We start from the raw sequence: 20,664 nt of genomic DNA on the forward strand, positions 1-20,664 counted from the left end.
TCTCCTATTTATCTACATGAGACCCCTGGGGTGAGATCATCTGTCATCATGGGGTGAGGTATCATCAGTACGCTAAGGATACCCAACTATAATCTCTGCCCCTGGCAAAGTAGATGATGGTATGGACACCTTATCCCAGTGTCTAGAGGCTGTGAGGGTCTGGATGGGGAACAACAGGCTTCAACTGAACCCTGGCAAGACTGAGTGGCTTTAGGTTTGGGGTCCTGCCAGTTGTGGGACTGTACCATCTTTGGTGGTGGATGGGGTGGTGTTGCCCCAGACAGATCCAGTGCACAATTTGGGGTCCTCCTAGACTTGCAACTCCTGCTTGAAGAGCAGGTGGCAGTCATGGCTAGGAGGGCTCTCACACAACTCCATGTTGTGCATCAATTGCGCCCCTTCCTGGATTGGGAGGCTGGTTTGGGAGACTCTGCTCACAGTCACTCATGCCCTAGTCAACTCTAGATTGGATTACTGTAATGCACTCTACATGGGGCTGCCCTTGAAGAGTATCCAGAAGCTTCAACTGGTGTAGAATGTGGTGGTGCAGGCAGTTATGTGTGCTCCTAGAAATGCACATATTACACCTCTGCTTCGTGAGCTGCATTGGCTGCCAGTTTGCTTCTGGGTCTAATTCAAGATGCTTGTTTTGATCTTTAAAGCCCTTCATGGCATGGGGCTAGGTTATCTGAGGGACTGCCTCTTCCCAATCACATCGGCCCATCTCATTAGATCTGGCAGGGGAGGTATGCTATGCATTCCATCAGCCAGGGACTTGCATTTGGTGGGTCCCAGGAGGTGGGCCTTCTCTGCCATGGCTCCCTCCTTGTGGAACATTATCCCACCTGAAGGGCTTGTTCCTTCCCTGCTATCATTTAGGAAGTCCCTCAGGACCTGGTTGTGTCATCAGGCCTAGGGTCTTTGGGAACTGGAGACATTCTTAGATGGCTCCACTGTAATTGATATTCTGCTCTCTCCATGGGATTTGTGTATTTTAAAACCTAAATTTAAAAAAAATTGTGATGATAAAGTTAATAATAACTTTTTAATCTTTTTTATGTACTTGTTTTTATTCACTTGTTATTTTATTTTAATCATTGTATGCCACCCAGAGTTGCTTTGTGTTAGATGGATGGCTATATAAATGTGATGAATGAATGAATGAATGAATGAATGAATGAATGAATGAATGAATGAATGAATGAGCTATGCCACCCTGATACTGTATAAACTAGGATAAAAACTTACCAGCCAAGTGTCTAAATGAAGATTAACCAAAGCATTTCCAGCATGAGCACTTCAATTACAGCCTGATTTTCAGTTCAAAGATCTTGGGAATCAAGATGGCAAAGAAATCAATTCTGGAAATAGTACAACTCAATAGCTGTTGTTGCAGTGCACAAAAGCTACCAAAAAGTTTAGTTGCTTTTGCTATTTTTAAAATTGTACTATAGCATTTGGGAACTTATTCAACTCTCTCAAAAGTGAAGCGATCACTCTACTTTCCATCATCTCAGACCAGTAATGATGCCTGAACTTTGCAGTGCACTAAAACGCAGCTTTTGCTCCAACAGTGTTCATTCTGCATGTACTATAAGTCTTTTAAAGGGGACTTTATGTTTTTAAAGCCATATGGAAGGGTGAAAGATTAATAACTGTGGTATATAATTCTCTGTATCTTCAGATCCACTTCTATAACATTATTAACTTATCCACAGCCTCTCAATGTAATAGTAGTGCTGCAGCTGGAACAAAGCTTTGCCAAACTGGCAGGACTGACTTCTCAAGAGATGCAAGAGTAATTCAGCCTCCAGATTTATGGAAGCCTCTTGGGAGCAAAACCTGCTCATGGAGCCAAAGTGCCAAAAAACATTGTGCATAGTAGTTGCAGAATGCTAAACTTGATTAACATGAGAAAGTTAACAATATATTTTACAAGATAATCAAATTGTATAGACTGTGGGGTATCTAAAACATTTGGCTAATTAGATATTAGCAATCTAATCCTATGCATATTTACTTAGAACTACACTCCACTGAGTTTAGTGGGACTTGCTCCCAGATAAATGGGATATATCTTTAACTTACATTTTACTACCTATATTTTGGTATTCTGCCAGTATGGTGTGGGGGTAAACTGTTGGAGACCTTGGTTCAAGTCTATTCTTAGCCATGGGAAAGTCACTGGGTGGTTTGGGGCCAGTATTCTCTCTCAGCCCAAGCTACCTCATAGGTTACTGTTGTGGGGATAACATGAAGGGAAATTTCCATGTAAGCTGCCTAGAGCTGCTGAAAAAAAGCTGGATATAAACTAAATAAACAAATAATGCATTAGAATATAGCAGAGATGAATCTGTGGCACTCCAGCTGTTGTCTCTTGGCACTCCAGCTGGGCCACTCCAACTGCTAGTCTCTTGTGCCCTTCTCCAGGAAAAGCAGTGTTGAGGGATGTTTGAAACTCCAGTTCATTAACATTTGAACAATACATCCCCTTGTTATATGGATCCTATTTATTATCATGAAATGGCTTTGTGATAGCTGCTTATCCCATCTGCTATCCTCTTAAAGGGGATGTGATTCTTCATCACATGGAGTATTTCCAGTCTACTACGTATATCATAACATCATCCTTCATTAGTTGTAAAGTGATGTCACAAGTTTCTCAGGAATGATCAAAAGCATTGCAAAAAGGACCCATTGTTGACCTCAGATGCAGTCTTCAGTTTGAATATGCTGTTGATACTTCCATTAGACACTAAGAGAACTCTGAAAGATGCCACCAGAGTTCTGCTGCTTCATCCTTCCCACTGTAGTAAAGAATTATTATAGTGATTATATTAATCCCATTCACCATGATATAGGATGTGGCTGATATAGGCACATACTTGATCTCCCTGGAGAAAGGATAGGATGTGGGTGATAAAATAACTAAATGCACATTTTGACACTAGCATAAGGCACACAAATACATGTTATGGGTTGATAATGAACATATTTGACCAATTTTTTCTATTTCCACATGTAAAGCTGTATCTAATCTTCAGGCCCAAATGTAGTTGCCCACCATTAACCCACCTAGCCTACTGCAGGATACAAAGCAAATCATCCAATCTACATGGTGTCCTCTTAAAGCTAAGGACTCATTTCTGGCATGTCAGAAATAAAGTTTTATGCAGTGCTTAAATGCATTAGTAATGGACAGTTCCTGGCCAGATAAAGTGACAAAACACCTTCAAGCCATCTGTAACAATTCAAAAGCATCTGGAAGAGCATTGTTGAATTTGGGATGTGTTTGTTTCAGTGGATATAATGGTCATCCTGACCTATGGATCTCTTGTAACTGTGGTGAATCTAAGTTTATTCCTTGCTATGGAAAATAAAATACATCATTCGTAATTAGTTTCAAGTGGTATCAAAGCAGGACTCAACCATTTTGCAAGACAGCTTTGTTTGATACACCCAGCAATGTTTAGAATGCCAAGCATTTTAGAATTATTTGGTATCTGTGCTTCTCCAGCCTGCTGAAAATGTTGTGCATTCCAAAATCTCAGCAATACAATGTGTATAATCTTGCTTCTTTTGCCCGAGTCTCTCATCAGTATTAGTATTAGTGCAGTGACACTATACAACAGACATATGGAAGTGTTATTTGTTTCTCATTTAGCAAACAGATAAGAATATGGAAATAGTTTCAGTCCATTTGTTTGATGAGCTTCCTAAGCCAGTAATAAACAAATCAATACAATTAGTTTTGGCTCATCATCATTTAGAAACCTTCACTATTGGGACACAACTTAATTATACCTCTTGCACTACAGCAGCAGAAAACCGTTGAAAATGGGCTACTTTGCCATTTATTGAACCAACGAGGAGAAGCAGTGGGAAACATCACAGACAGCATTTATCTTTTAACTAGAGCGGGCTAGATATAAAGCATATTGTGCAGGACCACTTCCCTGATTGAAATGATAACATATTACTACCATTAAGGGAAGATCTCAGTGTAAACCCAGGAATAAAGAGGGAGAGTCTATGACATCTGACATGCTTCATGTGAATGATGCCATTAATAGAGGATGCATCAATCTCACTTGGAATTGATTGCAAAGTATATACTAGTTAATGCATTAATTAAGCTTCAAAGAGAAGTGCGGGAAAATACCATATTCGCATTTCACTGGCTAGATGAAATTGTTTCCTTCCTGTCTTCCTCAGAACATATTTATGCTGTGAAATGGAACTACTCTGATGAACCTCCTGAACTGCAGCCTTTTTATTAGACACAAGTAGAAGCTATTATGTGCAAATACTTTCCTCAACCAACTGCCTTCTTTCATTTATCTAAAAGAAAAAGGAGACTGAATATGGCACCTGGATATTTGTTTGGTACTGCTCTCATCCTGGGAGCTGTACTGTAGCAAGATGTATGCAGGACAAGGGTCGAAGGGTGGGAATGGAGCTAATGAGTGAAGATAGTGTTGTGTGTATGTACAAGATGTTACGTGTATAGGTATCTACCTACCTACTACAGTGATGCTTACGTTTGTGAACCCTTTTGAATGTTCAATATTTCTGCATAAATATGACCTAAACCATGATCTGTTCTCCACACAAGTCCTAAAACTAGATAAAGAGAATCCAATTAAACAAAGGAGTCAAAAACATTATACTTGTTCATTTATTTATTGAGGGAAATGATCCAAAACTACATATCATGACCTAGAGTACTTATGTATTCTAATACTTAACTTGCTACTCAGGACTTAACTAAAACAATTTAAATTGTGAATATTTTGCTTATAATACAAACTGTTGTTTCCTCCTCCCATGCTACCTTATCTACAGGCTTAGGAACGCTAACTGGTTCTTTTAATACTGTTCTGCCCAGTTATCCAGTACCTGAACCACGTGAGTTTGCTCTGTCACCATCTAGAGTCCAGGGCTACATCTTCTTTCTGCCAGCTGTTTTCTGCCAGTTTTTCTTTGGTTTCAACTACCTCAGGCACCTTCCTGGATCTTCTCCCTGGCCATGGATCCTCTGACTTCTGGCTCTCCCAGCCATTCCTCCTCTGCTCCAGGGCTTCTCCAGTCGTTTCTCACTCCAGTAGCATCTCCTGCCAAATGTAGAAGAAACCCCCTCCCTCAGTCTGCCTGCTCTGGCTTCCTTTATACATTTTTTTTTAACCCTAGGTGCCAACCTGCAGGTTCTTCTAAGGAATTCTAAACTCCCCCCATCTTTTCTCTGTAATTGCCTATGTGCTTAAGCTGGGCAGCTGACCACTTCAGAGAAAAAAATGGTGACCTTAATAGTACCACAGTTTATCCTTCCACAGCAAGATACATTAACTTAAAGTTCCAATAGAACTACTGGTCACACACAGTCATTCTAGAAATGGTTAAAAAAGAGAAGCAGCCTCTCTGTGAATAGCCCCAGATTACTGTAAGCATGAAGTTCATTTTTAAGATTTCTATTTTTTACACATTACATTTGTATGCCAACAAATCTGTTAGACTCATGGCTTCTTATAACAACATAAAAATGCAGTTTAAATCCACAGTAAAAAAACAAAACAAAACTTGAAATGCATTTACATAAATAAAATCGCATTCCAGACAGCACATAGTCACTCCCCAAGGAGTATGGTCTTCACTACCTTCTGGAAGACCAGCTCAAGAAGGCCAGGCTAGCTTCCAGAGTATAACTGTCATGGATGAAAAACAGTACTTCTGACTTCAGTCCCTCTCATCTCATGAATTAAAGAGTAACATGTGGAAACAAATATTTATAAATGATTTGGAAGTGAGGTGAGGGGAAGCTCTATGGGGCATTAGTACATACTAAGAAGGATCTGGCTGCCTTGGGTAGATCACAGGCTGAACATGAGCCAACAGTATGATGCAATTTCAAAAAAATCAAATACAGTCTAGGTTGCATCAACAGAAGCATGGTGTTAGGATAAAGAGAAGTCGTCATTCCTCTTTATTCTGAGTTGGTCAGACCATACCTAGAATATTGTATCCAGTTCTGGGTATCACATTTTATCAAGGACCCTGACAAACTGGAGCAGAGGAAAGGAATCTAGACAGAAAGAGGCCTGGAAAAGAAGCTTATGTGGAACTGTTGGAGCACTGGCTCTGTTTAGCAGGTACAGAAAACTGTGGGGAGACATGATAGCTGGCTTCTAGTTTCTGAAGAGCTGTCAGAGAGAAGATGGGCCAGAATTGTTCATAATGGCTCCAGAAGGAAAGACAAGAAACAATGGGCTTCAACTACAAGGAAGTTGTTTTCAGTTGAATATCAGGAAGAATTTTGCAATGGTAAGAGTGCCTTGGTAGATAGTAGGCTCTCCTTTAATGGACAGCCACCTGTCAGGGATTCTGTAGTACTGGATTCCTGCACTAGGCATGAAATAGTCTAGGTTATCCTGAAGGTAACCTTCCAACCCTTACATTCTATGAATACAAAATCCCATAGTTTTCAAATGATAGATACTACAGTGGTACCTCTAGTTACGAACGCCCCTCCTTACGAATTTTTCGAGATATGACCAGCTCCGGCCCCAAAAATTTACCTCGAGTTACGAACCGGATCCGCGGCCATTTTCTGCCCCTGACACGTGGTCCGTGGCCATTTTCCGCCCCTGACACGTGGCCTGTGGCCATTTTCCGCCCCTGACATGTGGTCCGCGGCCATTTTTATGCCCCTGACACGTGGTCCGCGGCCATTTTTCCGCCCCTGACTCTCCCTCCAAGCAATAGCCGCCTCCCTGTCCTCCACGCCAGAACGGATTAATGGTAATTACATTGAACCTTATGGGAAAATTTGCCTCATGTTGCGGCCAATTCGAGTTGCAACCAGAGTCACGGAACGGATTAAATTCGTAACTCGAGGTTCCACTGTATATGGTTTCATTCACACTAGTGTTTATCCAACCTTGGCTTCCATTGTGGTGAAATGCTTAAATTTTCTCTTGGTGGAATCTATGATGGATTTCTTCGGCATCCCTACTCTTCAGTAAAGGTAGAATATAACTGCTAATGAGGCACCTTATCTGCCAAATAAGGGTTCAATACTTTTGAAATTATCTTATTGATACAGTAGTAGGTTTGGATACTATGGTAGACTAGTAAAAATAATAGTTTCCCAAGCTGAGGCACAGTTTGTTGATCCCTATACTCTACTTATGGAGGGGGAGAGAGAGAAAGAGAGGGGAGAACAAAGCAGAAAGATTTTTCCTCCATCAGAGAGTTAGGAGAGCATACAGATCTATTTTTAAAGACTCTTACAAACCTAAGCATGTCAAAACTATTTTAACTTTGGACTTTCTGTGTGCTTTCATAGCTAAAGTTTGGTTATTTGACAACTGGCAAAGAACTAGCCACTGATAATAGGTTTCCTATAAAAGAGTTTTATTTAAAAGCTTCTCACAAAGTCTCTCTAGATTTCATTAAGCAAAATATGCAAAATGGTGAAGTTTCCTATTTCATATCTGTTTACAGCAGTGCTTTTCAAACTTGGCAACTTTAAGATGTGTGGACTTCAACATACTGGCTTGGGAATTCTGGGAGTTGAAGTCCACACATCTTAAAGTTGCCAAGTTTGAAAACACTGGTTTAAAGCCACTCTCATTGATGGGATGCAATTTTAGAGAGTTTTTAAATTAGATAAACATGCTAAGGAGCTTTACAGCACTATAGCATTGAATATGCATAGTTAAGTTTCCTGTACCCTGCATCTATGCAGCTGATAAACTGTGATCAACAAAAGTTTGTGATAATGATTTTGTTAATTTTTTAAGGGCCACAAAACACTTTGTTATAAATAGTCCTGGTCTCTTATGGCTTTGTAAGGCATTTGTGCCTTCGATGTTATCTTGCATAACAATGTACTGACCAGGGTACATGCTTGTTAAGCCCTAGATCAGGGATGTCGGCAGAGTAATGTCAAAAAAATGAAGATGGTAACCACAATGGTGTGATGCACATAAAACCAGGCACAGCTTTGATTGCACAATTGTGGCTGCCATCTTTTGACCGCCAATGCCCCTGGCCTAAACCTTCATTTTCAATTTCCTGGCTTTGTGGAGGGTTTGAACCAGCATGCATCGCCTTAGTTCTGGACTTCAAGATGCACTTTGTTGACAGTGCTGTGCCAAATTATTAGTTTACATCAGATTCATCCCTGTTTATGAAAGGGGAGGAAGACTTCAAAACAGAGTTAATAATAGGGGGAAAGGGCAAACACTGCATGGAGTTTTGGGAGTTGGAGGTCACCGTATATATTTTTTTTACAGTTTACACATGTGTTTGCTCAGGACCTTCATCTTTCTTATAATGATCACCTGACCATGAGATATTGAATATGCGTGAGGGTCTGATGGTGGAGATTTTAAAGGAAAGAATAGGAAAAAGGTCCATCAGACACCCATTGACTCTGGCATGGCAACCTGCCCTAAATTATTTACAGAATTGATTCCATGTGAAAGAAGCAGAAAAATACCTGCCTCCTCTGCTGTAATCTTTCCCACAAATGCTGGGATTTCAATTTCTCCAAGCACTAGTTCTGATCACTAACAGTTAACATATGCTTTATGCAGTTAAAGAAGCATATGCCTAAAAGGTATCCCTTCTGGTTTTTTAAGAAGTCTAAGTCAAATACTGATCTTATTTTACAGTAACCATTATTATCTATCAATACATTTCTTTCTCTCTACCATGTATATGTAACTAGTATGGCCATGCATTGCCTAATGCAGGTAGACCTCGCTTACCGACTGCCTCATTCAGCGACCGTTTGAGGTTACGACAGTGCTGAAAAAATAACTTTATGACCAATGCCCACATCTGCAGCATCCCTCAGTCACAAGATTGCCATTTCAGTCAGTACGCACTGTCCTGTGCCTAACCTGTTGTTTTTCTTTTTTCCCCCTCCTTGCGGAATGGAGAGATGAGAAAGGCAGGGATTATAACAGAGTAAGCAGGCACACAATGGGGAATACACATTGTAAGGAATGCGGTGATGCCGGCAGTCCCAAGCACGTTTGGCAAATAACTAGTGTGTTCCCCATTGTGGCCTTGCTTACTCTCTTGTAATCCCTTCCTCTCCAATCTCCTCACTCTGTGAGCAGGGGGAGAAGAAGAAATAGCTCAGGCACAGGAGAGAGTGCCTACAGAGATCACTTGCTTTTTTTTTTTTTATCCCTGCCTCCCATGCAGAGCAGAGAGATTGTTTAAACAAGTGATGGGGGGTGGGAAATAGGAAAAAAACCAAGCGATCTCTGTAGGCAATCTCTCCTGTGCCCTAGCCATTTTTTTATCCCTCGCCCCCTTCTCACAGAGCAGAAAGATTGGAGAGGAAGGGATTACAAGAGAGTAAGCAGGCACACAATGAGGAATACACCAGGCTGTTTGCGTAGCATACTCTCGGCTGCTGGCGCCAGTGCGTTGCTTTTGATGTGTATTCCCAATTGTATGTCTGCTTACTCTCTTGTAATCCCTTCCTCTCTACCGAATGTAAATACAAACATTAATTCCCTTCTTGCTAATTATCCCAGAGCTGGGATGAGCATTCAAAGATGGGGGAGTGACTAGGAGGTAAACAAAAGCCGAAGATATGTGAACAGATAGACATAACAAAAGGGACGAGACAAGGTTGTCCACTATCGCCCTTGTTGTTTGTCTTAACATTAGAAGTGTTGAACAGGAATATAAGAGAAGAGAAAGAAATAAAAGGAATGAAGATCAAAAAGGAAGAGTACAAATTGCAAGCCTTCGCAGATGACCTAGTATTTATACTAGAGGACCCATTGGAAACAGCACCTAAATTAATTGAAAAGATAGAAGAATATGGAAAAGTAGCAGGATTAAAAATAAATAAAGATAAAACAAAGATATTAACAAAGAATATGCTAACAAGGCAAAAGAAAGAATTGGAAGAAGTCTTGGAAATACAGGTCACAAACAGGGTTAAATACCTAGGGATATATATTACACCAAGATGTAGTACATTGAAGGAGGATAATTATGTTAAACTTAAACGACAGATTGCAATAGATCTGACAAAATGGGAGAATTTACAATTATCAATGATTGGGAGAATATCCACTATTAAGATGAATATATTGCCTAGGATGTTATATCTATTCCAGACAATTCCAATTCGTTTAGGGAAAGAGTTTTTTGATGATTTAAATAAAATTGTATTGAAATACATCTGGCAGGGTAAAAAGGCAAGAATAAAGCTTAAATTACTACAAGATGCAAGAGTAAGAGGTGGGTTTGCCTTGCCTAACTGGGAATTATACTACCAGGCGACAAATCTGATGTGGGTAAAGGACTGGATAATTTTAAGAAATAATAGACTATTGACCTTAGAGGGACATGACCTGTTGTTGGGCTGGCATGCTTTCTTATGGTATAAGGGAACGAAAACACAGGGCTACTTTAGAAGGCACTATATTCGAGAGGTATTGTTTTTAAACTGGGAGAAGACAAGAAGACAATATTATTTAAAAGTTCCACGATGGATATCCACTATTGAAGCCTTTTCTTATTCAATAACATATAAAAAGGAACAAACAGTTAGATATACTGAGATATTGAATGAAAAGGGTGAACTTAAAACTATGCAAGCGTTGGAAGAACAAGGTATAAAAATGAACTGGTTCTCATATTTGCAAATACAATCTAGATTCGATAAAGATTTTAAAGCAGAAGGTATTTATGATGAGCTGACTGTTTTAGACAAAATTTTGATGGGTACTGATGAAAAGGTGATTAAAAAACTTTATGGACATTTACTAGAATTTAAGATGGAGGAAGAACAGGTTAAAGATACAATGATCGCATGGGGGAAAAATTTTGGATACGGAATTGATTTAGAGAAGTGGCAAAAATTATGGTCTCAAAACTATAAAATGACAATGTCAACTGCATATAAAGAAAACTTGTATAAGATGTTTTACAGGTGGCATTTACCTCCAGCAAGGATTGCGAGAATGTACAAGAACAAGTCTGATAAATGTTGGAAGTGTCATCAGAAGCCCGGTACATACTACCATATGTGGTGGACATGCCCAGAAGCTAAAAGATATTGGATTAAAATCCACACATGGTTGGAAAAAATGATAAAACAACATATAGACTTTAAACCAGAGACATTCCTATTAGGAATTATACCTGAAACATATAGTAAAGAACTGAAATATTTGATTGTAAATGTTCTGACAGCGGCTAGAATTGTATTTGCTAAAAATTGGAAAAATGAAAAAGTACCTATGCAGGAGGAAGTCATTAAGAAAATTATGGAATGTGCAGAGATGAGTAAATTAACATTTGAAATTAGAGAGCAAGAAGATAAACAATTCTATATGATATGGGATTTGTTTTATCAATGGTTGGATGAAAAGATATAGTAATGTAATAGATCAGCAAATTATATAATAGAAACTTGACAAACTGATATAAATTATTATATATATATATATATATAATCAATGGATAAAAATGATATAAATCCTATTATGAAAGCTGGTGTTATAGACTAGTAACAAATGAATAATAATTGATAATTGATAAATATATAAATATGTGTTGGATAGATGACATGAGATTCTATATAAATGATGAGTGAAGATTATGAAAGGATGGCACAAATGATTGGTAACTGGCTGACACACGGTTTAAAATGGAAGATGGTTTTTTTTATGCCTTTTATGTTATTGTTTGTTTGTGTTTGTTGTAAAAAATTAAAAATTAAAAAAAAAAAAAAAGCCGAAGATGTGAAACTGATTAATCTTGTCAGTTTTGAGCCAGCACCGGGGTGAACATTCAAAGAGTGGGAGAGTGGTGAAAAGGAAAGCACAGTTGTGGTCATGTGATTTCCCATTTAGTGACTGCTTCACTTAACAACAGAGTACCGGTCCCAATTTTCGCTAAATGAGGACTACCTGTATTTAATGCATTAAGATTTCCAAGCAAATCTCAAATATATTCAATGAAAGAATAGACAATTTAGTAAGAACAAGTTACAATTACTATTCGCTGCTCTTGTGGATGGTCATCCATCTGAGCTTTCTGGCAACACAAATCTACCTAAGTTTTTGTTCCACTGTTCATAATTTTTCCCCATCTGTAAGAATTCTATTTGTTTTCCGTACATAACTACGTCTATATCTGATAGGCAAATAACTTTTATTCATCTGGTAATGTGAACTTTAATTTCAGAAAGCTGATGGCATAATAAATTACTTCAAGGGTACACAAAATGACAGAGATCAGATGTTTCAGACCAGTTATGCCCCAGGAAGTGTGGCCAATGGATATTGCCAATTACACTGTATATATGCTTGCAGAGGAGCTGTACTGGATAAAGCTTTAAATATATTTATTTATAGGTAGTTAAAAAATGTCAGCTATAATGTTTCATTTATACAGGTTCTTGCATTTAATATTTTGCATTATTCAGTTTGTTGCTTGAAAAGAATGGAGGTAATATAAAGTGAGCTATACATAAGAATGCCACCTAATCAAAATCACCAGTAACTATTATAATCTTGTTTTGCAATAAGAAGACTTCCAAGTATAACTCAAAATTCTAATTTCTCTGTATAAGATGGAATTCCAAATAACTGAAAATAGCAAGCCTTATGCAAATCTATTTTAGTCAGCTGCCTGAATGTTAATTCTTGCAATAATGAAAAACAAACTGTCCCAATTCTTTCTATTTCCCTTCAGTTTTCAATACAAATGAGTGGCACAAACACCCATCATACAGCTTTGCTTTAGGGATTATTTTCTTCATTTTAATTTTAAATGTCACATTTTATCAGTGGAAACTTGAGTGTGACAGTAGGTTTATCCTCTTCATTTTTCAGACATACAGTTGTAAAATATATGTTTACCAGTCTTTACATATTGATTACCAAGTCCTGTGCCCAGCCACCTCTGCTCCATTAGGACATAAAGGGGCTGGGCAAAATAGTGGATGGTGGAGGAAGAGCTACCATAAATACTAGTGCCCTGTATTGCGTTGTGGCAGAGTAGAAAAGTTGACAGCACTAAGTGGCAGGCCATCAGTGACATCACATCAATGATTCTGTGACTGGTGATCCACCCTGAAGGCACCCATATGTCCATTCTGCAACACTGGTACAGTGAGTAATTAGCCTCAGCTGCATTATAAGAACAAGATTTTGGGGGGTAAACTATTCAACCCAGAGTTCTCATTCCGAGGCACAAATGGCGAGGCTCAAATTATCCTACTTTGGATACATTATGTAAAGATCTAGCTCTCTGGAGAAGGCTCTAGTACTGGATAAGGTAGAAAGAAAGAGAAGAAGAGGACAATCAGCAGCAACGTGGATAGAATCAGAAACAGTGGTGATGAGTGCACCATTGGAAGAGCTGAAGGACCAGGTTAGGGACAGATCATCATGGAGAATATCTGTGGTCACTAAGAGTCAACAATGACTTGATGGCACAAAATGATGATGATGATGATGATGATGATGATGATGCACCACTTGAACACCATCAGCATTGACAAAATCACCGTCAGTCAATTGCAAAAGCCAGCTTTACCTGGAACAGCTTCCATCCTGCGACGATACCTTTAACACCATCAAACAATATCTGCCTATCCCAGGTCCTTGGTAAAGACTTGATAGGTGGATAAAAATGCCAGATCCAGTCTAAACAACTGGCTGACTGTGCAGTCAACAATAATAATACTATTCCTAATTCAATTCAGGATCCTTTCAATAATGTTTGGGATAAAATATACCACAAGTTTCCTGTATATAATCAATTCAATTACGAAGAACAGGAAATTACTAAATCTATTGTGAGTGAGAATATATATGCACTGATCTAGTGAAAGGCCATAGGCATTGATTTCATAACAATTTAAACACAGAAGACATCAGCTATGATACTGAGGGGATGGGGCCAATAGTTATGTAGAAAGAAAGTCACTACCCGATGGCAAGATGGTATGTGAGTATTACTAATCCAAAATTCTGTGATTTATACTGAAATACTGTATGCTGAACTTGACAGATATTGGAAGACATCCATATTTCCGTACACTTATAGCTATCATTCTCTGCACTTTTAGATGCATAACACTGGTCAGTCTTCTGCTTCCCCCTTGATAGCTGGGATAAACAAAGTATCCTAACTGAGATTCAGTAGTACTCAGATTTGTGATATAATGGTACACATTTTAAGTAAGAAGTAAGGCATAACTAAACCAATGGGATTTAGCCCTATATAGGTTTGTGTAATCTGTAGACTTAAAGGGATGTGCAGAGATCCAGATTTAAAAGGAAAATGGTTGATTCAGAGCATGGGTGGGTACGCATGTTACACTTATCAAGACCTCCTTAAATGCACACTCCCAGGAAAAGACACAGATTCTTTAAGGAATTATGGATAGGTGCTTGCATCACACACACACACACACACACACACAGTATTACCTCTTCCACATATTTAACATAAAAACATAATAATACTTAACATACTTAAAACTGAGTGTATGTTATAGAAAAACAGAACTTCTTTGTAAGTGCAGTTAATTTTGAATCATTTAGAAGACAACACAAGCAAACTCAGTACTCAAACATATAATCCATTAAAAGGTCTGAAGTATTCCCAAATTACAGTACTTCAATAAATCAGTTCCTTGCCTTCTCTTCCAAAACTCAGATGATGTTATAGTAAGAGGAAATTATACAATATTATTCAACAAAATTATATAACAGGTCTAGAAGCATCAATTGCTTGTAATAAATGCAGGAATTAAATGACTTTGAAATGCCAATTTCTAGACTAGAATTGCTGGAAAGACAGGTGGCCCTCAGATCAATGAAAGCAATGCTTAATTGTATTCCTTCTTCTGTTGCTACATGAAAATTCAATCTATGTGGAAACAAGAAGCATCTCATTTCAATAGAAGAGAATACATGTAGCTCAGGGTTGAACTGTGGAGTCCTTGGTGCTCACTGAACTGACTGTTTGCTTGGAAACTTTTCTTTACCCAGCTAGGTAACTTCATCAGTGCTACTGAGTGTGGGGTTTTCTCCCCATTTATATACATAAACAGGGAGCAAATATATAGCTTGCCGTGCCAGTTTTGGTGGGGGTATGGTTTTCTTTTTGGTAGTTCTTTGATTAGGGCATTGGTTCTCAACGGGGGTGGTACTGCCCCCGGGGGGCGGTGGGAGGATGCTGAGGGGCGGTGAACTTGTCTTGGGTGGTAGGGGGGCGGTGGGCTTGTTTTGAGTGGTAGAGGGGTGATGAGCATGTTTTGGCATTCAAACTTAATTTTAAAACTCCCCCCAAAATTTATTAAATCGATTATCTGGTTTACACCATTTGTACCAGCAATAAAACGAACTTACGCGACAGCTGCCCTCACGCACTTCTAAGAATGGTGAGACGAATTTGTATTCTAGGTAGGCTGACCTTGAAGAACTCGACACTACGATTCTTCTCCGATCCCAACCAGCACAGCGCATGCGTCAGCTGTTTTCCCGCGCGATTAATCGCAGCGTGTGCGTCAGCTGTCTTCCCGTGCGATTAATCGCAGTTCGTGTAACATCAAAGTAACATCAATCGCCTCTACCCAGGACTGTGGACTATCATCAAACATTTTTTAATTGCCTTCCCTTCCTCCTACCTTGTCGAGCGAGGATTCAGTGCTGTGACTGATCTAATTACAAAAAAGAGAAGTCGACTCCAAATCGTGGGAAGAGGGGACTTGCGCCTTCATCTCTCTAACAATATTGAACCGAACGTTCAGAAAATGGCTCTGAACCATCAAGCACAACCGTCCCACTGACATAATCAAGCATGTTTCATTGATATTACTCTTTTAGCGTATTTTTTTGCTGTTTTTTTAAAATTATCTAATTAAGAATAAAGAATTTTTAAACATTAAAACATTTGCAAAAAAATTAAAAAATTAAAAATTAAAAAAAATTAAAAAACGAGCATCAAAAAAATAAACGTATTTACAGCATTTTGAAATAAACGTATTTACATAAAAGAGCATTTAAGCATTTTTTTTGCATTAGTCATTTTAATTTTAATAAAAGGAATGCAATTACCTTCCAGGGCAAAAGTATCGAGTTAAATCGAAGAAATTTGGTGTGTAAGTCTACTGAAAAAAATTACTTAAAATTTTTGCCTTTTATAATTCAGTAACTCCCCCCCCCCATACCCTAAATTACAGGATTTTCACAAAGGGTGGCGTTGAAAAATTTTCCGCTCCTTAGGGGGGCAGCAGCTTCAAAAAGGTTGAGAATCACTGGATTAAGGCATTGTTTTCTGCTTGATTGTTTGTCTGGTGTTAATCCCTGCTTATCTGGGTATTGGCTGCTGGAGAGGATGCATTCTAGTCTTTTTGTTTCCTTCTTACCTTACTGAAGGTAATGTTACCTTGATGATGTTACCTAGTTGGGTAATGAAATGTCCGCAAGCAAACAACCAAGCTCAGAAAGCATCTCATTTATACTGACAAAAGACAAAAGTGAAGATAAACCAATCCCAGTACTCTGCAATGGCAAGTAGAGGCTATGTACTACTTAAATTAAAAAAAAAAAAGATCTAATTTATTTGGACTACAGCTAAAAGCTAAAATGATATCTGGAGCAAAACAGAAGAAAAAACAAAACTTTTCCATTTCTCTATTGTTAAAATTTGGCTATTCTCTATGAAGCTGAAATCTAAGAATGTTTGAAGTTGATTTGGTCAACTTAAAACCAAACTTAATGACTACCATTCATCACTTGGACTTCAGGGAAAGAGACTCATACACCTCAGAAAAGAGATATTTGGACAACTTTATCCCAGTGAAGGGCAATAGAGGATGGCATAATCTTGGTTATAGAATTAGCTATGTGGCAAGCCTTATGAGTAGTCCCTGGGTTAAGAACACCTGGTTTAAGGACAACCCATAGTTAAGAAAAGAGCCTATTGTAGCAAAATTTGAGTTAAATACATAAAGATTTGAGTTAAATACACAATGGTTTGTGTTCATTACACAATATTACTTATAAAGTATTATACAATAATACTGTTCCGGCTTACAAACAAATTCGACTTTAGGACAGATCTTGGGAACGGAACTCGTTCTTAAACTGGGGACTACCTTTATTAAGTTTTTGGTTAGCAAAATGTGCTGCCTGTGCCAGAAAAACAATAAAAAGATGGAGACGGCTCTCTCATGTTTAATTTACTACTCCTGTACCTGATGGTTGTATTTTTAATAATGATTGTTTTTTAATAATTGTTTTTACATATTTATTGTTTTATTTTAATTGTTGTATGCTGTCCAGAGTCTCTTTGTGTGAGATGGGCAGCCATATAAATTTGATAAATTTGATCAATCAATCAATAAAATAAATAAAAAGGGATGGCATACTGCCCTACATACATAGAAGTATGGCTATGCAGAGAGAAAGAGTACCCTTAAAGACTGTCATTTGTGACCAAGGCTGTCCAACTTCCTGCCCTACTTATCCATGTGTGCAGAATGTTCCTGACAGTGGGAATCCAACTGGGACACTTCCACTAAATTTGAATCGGGAAATGAATATTGAAACAGAAACTGGCAGCCCTTCTTTACACTGTAGACACAAAATGAGAGGTTGATAAAATAATGGCCAGCTTAGCCTTGGAATCTCTCCGTTCTCAGCAAGACTGGAAACACAATGTCTCATGAGATCTGCTGCTGTTGCATAGCGTTCATTTCCCACTTATGAGTTTCCCAAAGGCAAATGTCTGAACACTGTGAGAAGCAGGATGGTGACAAGATAGATGGCTTCTTAGCGATTCATGCTGAGATGACATCTCAAGGTATTGGTTTTGCAATCCCTGCTATAACCATTATTTTGTATCCTAACTTGTATGCAATGATATATAAAACTAGGTGCTATGACTGTCTGATGATCTGCACAGTGAAACTGGACTAACTCTATTGGCACAGTTTTTTGTTTACAGTTCATCCCCCCCCCCCCCTTGAAGTACCTGTAGTACTTCACACAGGTATCTCTACTTTATATTTGGAATGATAAATACATTGCTCAAGTTGCTGAACTGTATTTAATTCAACCCCATAGAAAGAGCTCTGGGTCTCAATGGCTTAATGCATTTTACATTAATACTCAGTGTCAAGATGCCCAACCTATGACAATAATATGGGCTTTGCATATTGTGCTAATATTCATCAGAACTGAAATGAAAGCCACCAGAGTTAGCATGATTTGTCATAACAGAAAGCAGCAGAGTTTACCATAAAATAGATATAAGTATATTCATCTTTGGATTTTAAATGTTTGTCATTATTTTCTGAACATTCTCATGAATCACAGAAATGCTTATTAACTTAAACCTTGCTCTTACTAAACTGATGCTTCAGGAGAAGCTCGGCTGCTGCTAAACTGTTTATGTATATATAAACACCCATACATGCAATCTACATCTTTAGAACCCAGAATGAATTGTTTATATATGCCATGGTTGGCTATATGTGCCTGTCAAGAACACCAGTGAACTTTGTTCATTAATAAAATGATTTTTTTCCATCATATATAAACATTTGGGTTTAATTTCTGTTGGCTATGCTTCCTTTTATACTTCTCTCCTCACCAATTAAGTTCATTTAAAATGCAAAATTAGGACTGTATAAAGATTTGTGTTCCTAATATGCTTGTTCTTATGTCATGGGATACTACTTACTCTTCTGATATCTGAGTTGAGCTGGTACTGTGTATTTGGAAAATTGCAATCTAGATTATGTTTCAGTAGATATGTACAGAGGATGTCATTTGAAAGAGGGACTGAACCTGATGGCTTACTAGGTGATATCAAACTTATCATTTCCTATATTATTGGATGGGACAGAAACGTAGAACAAAACCAAGTAAATTGTGTAAAGAATTGCATTTGAATTAATCCTATACTATTTGTATAATTATCTGGATGGAAATATGTGTGGAATGCCTTCTCTAGTATGAAGCTTATTTTCTAATATCACAATATAGTTCCATACTGGAGAAAAGCCAACCATGGAGTATATATCAATCAATACTTAGGAAGTTGATTCCAACGTGTTTTGCTTTGCTAGGCTTTGAGTTAAACTGATTATCTTTGACTTGGTGATATTTGATATGCTTCTAATTATTTTAGTAACTATTAGATAAATTTGTTTTGTTCCTGTTATTTTTGTGTTCCATTTTATTGAGAAAAAGGCAGAGTGTGAGATAACTGAGTATCACAAAATAAGCAAACCCCCAAAAAGATAGAAGTGCCATTTATCAAGATTTTAGCTGTTTTTAGAAATTCTCCTTGATAAGTAATTCATGCCCACGGACATAAATCCCAATGCCCTTGCCACCCTAAAAGACTAATGAATTACTCTTGAGTGATGGGTTCCATGAGTTTACTCTGTTCCTGATTCCGTGCATTTTGGAAAACATCTTAACATTATTGAATTAAACAAATTGTTCTAAATTAGAGTTTCAAATCATATGGAAAGCCTGGAAACTTATGGCTAGAAATGTACAGTCTTCTTATTTAGACTTCTGCTGAATGTTGACAGCAGAACTGGCAGGGGTACCAGAATAGCAGTTGAAATGAGAAATTATTTAAATATGTTTGCAATAAAAAGAAAAAAAATCACAACTTTACTTTGTTAGATATTAAGATTATTTAGGCCAGTGTGATGATAATATACAAAGAAAAAAAGAAATGAAACGTAAGAAGACTTGGTGTGGTGATATAAAAGCTAATGATCCCTGTAGAATTCTATTTTGTTCCTCCACTATGTTTGCTTAAGTTGTGATGAAAAATAGGTTACTTTATTCACATCAGATAAGTACTATTTTTTTTTTTTTGGCAATTATATCAAAGAACCTACTGCCAGAACACCATGGAATAGAAAAAAAATCATATTATGATTTATCATTGTTTTTGGCACTGTTTTCAAAATGGAATCAGAGAAACATGGAGGAATACAGAGAAGAAATGTCTACTAAACAGAAATTTAGTGATTCAGCTAGTGAAGCCTGGCAATTTTCTATTTAATCTGTCTTAATAAGAAAACAATAAAAAAAGCTCAACCATTTTTCTCAGTATGTAGCACAGAATACTTTTTCAGTAACAGAAACAATTACTTTCTGAAGTATAAACTTTTAAAACAATTTTGAGTTTAGCTGAACTGAAAAAAGCAACAATTCCTAGGTTCTGTGAAAATCAGTGATTGGATACTTCAGATATTGCTTTTGTTTGAACCCTTTAAATTTGACACCATTAAGACTTCTCTTTCCCATGAAACTCTAAGTATTGTAATCTGACATGTAATTCCAGATTCTAAAACTGGTTTTCAATTATTTATATTATATACTGATGCAATACATGCATGTTAATGGCTTTCTCAATTATCCTTGTAGAGCTCACTGCTTTTCCAGATCACATATTGAGGAAACACTCTGATGCTTTCCAAGGGGAAATGACTTACAAAATACATACATTCATAAAAATTATCCTGAAATAGTAGCTTGACTTTGGAGCCTCTTTTTTCCCCATAAAAGAATTAAGCTCAAATTCCGATTCAGTTATTTGAGGGCTTTAATCTATCACTACTGAAGATTTACTCAA

General features: G+C 37.7%; 1 protein-coding gene across 1 annotated transcript in view; it reads right to left on the reverse strand.

Moving 5' to 3' along the window:
* Nucleotides 1-4,675: 4,675 nt before the first annotated feature.
* ST6GALNAC3 (ST6 N-acetylgalactosaminide alpha-2,6-sialyltransferase 3) overlaps nucleotides 4,676-20,664 on the reverse strand; it is a 237,724-nt gene continuing 221,735 nt past the window's right edge. The window contains exon 4 of the mRNA XM_088153954.1: nucleotides 4,676-5,114. Coding sequence (XP_088010080.1) covers nucleotides 4,994-5,114 — 121 coding nt within the window. The 3' untranslated portion in view covers nucleotides 4,676-4,993. The remainder of the gene's footprint in view (nucleotides 5,115-20,664) is intronic.

Source organism: Python bivittatus, unplaced genomic scaffold (genome assembly GCF_059951505.1).
Source record: "Python bivittatus isolate LINGU-HERP-01145 unplaced genomic scaffold, Pbiv_v1 ctg000700_np1212, whole genome shotgun sequence".
NCBI lineage: Eukaryota > Metazoa > Chordata > Lepidosauria > Squamata > Pythonidae > Python > Python bivittatus.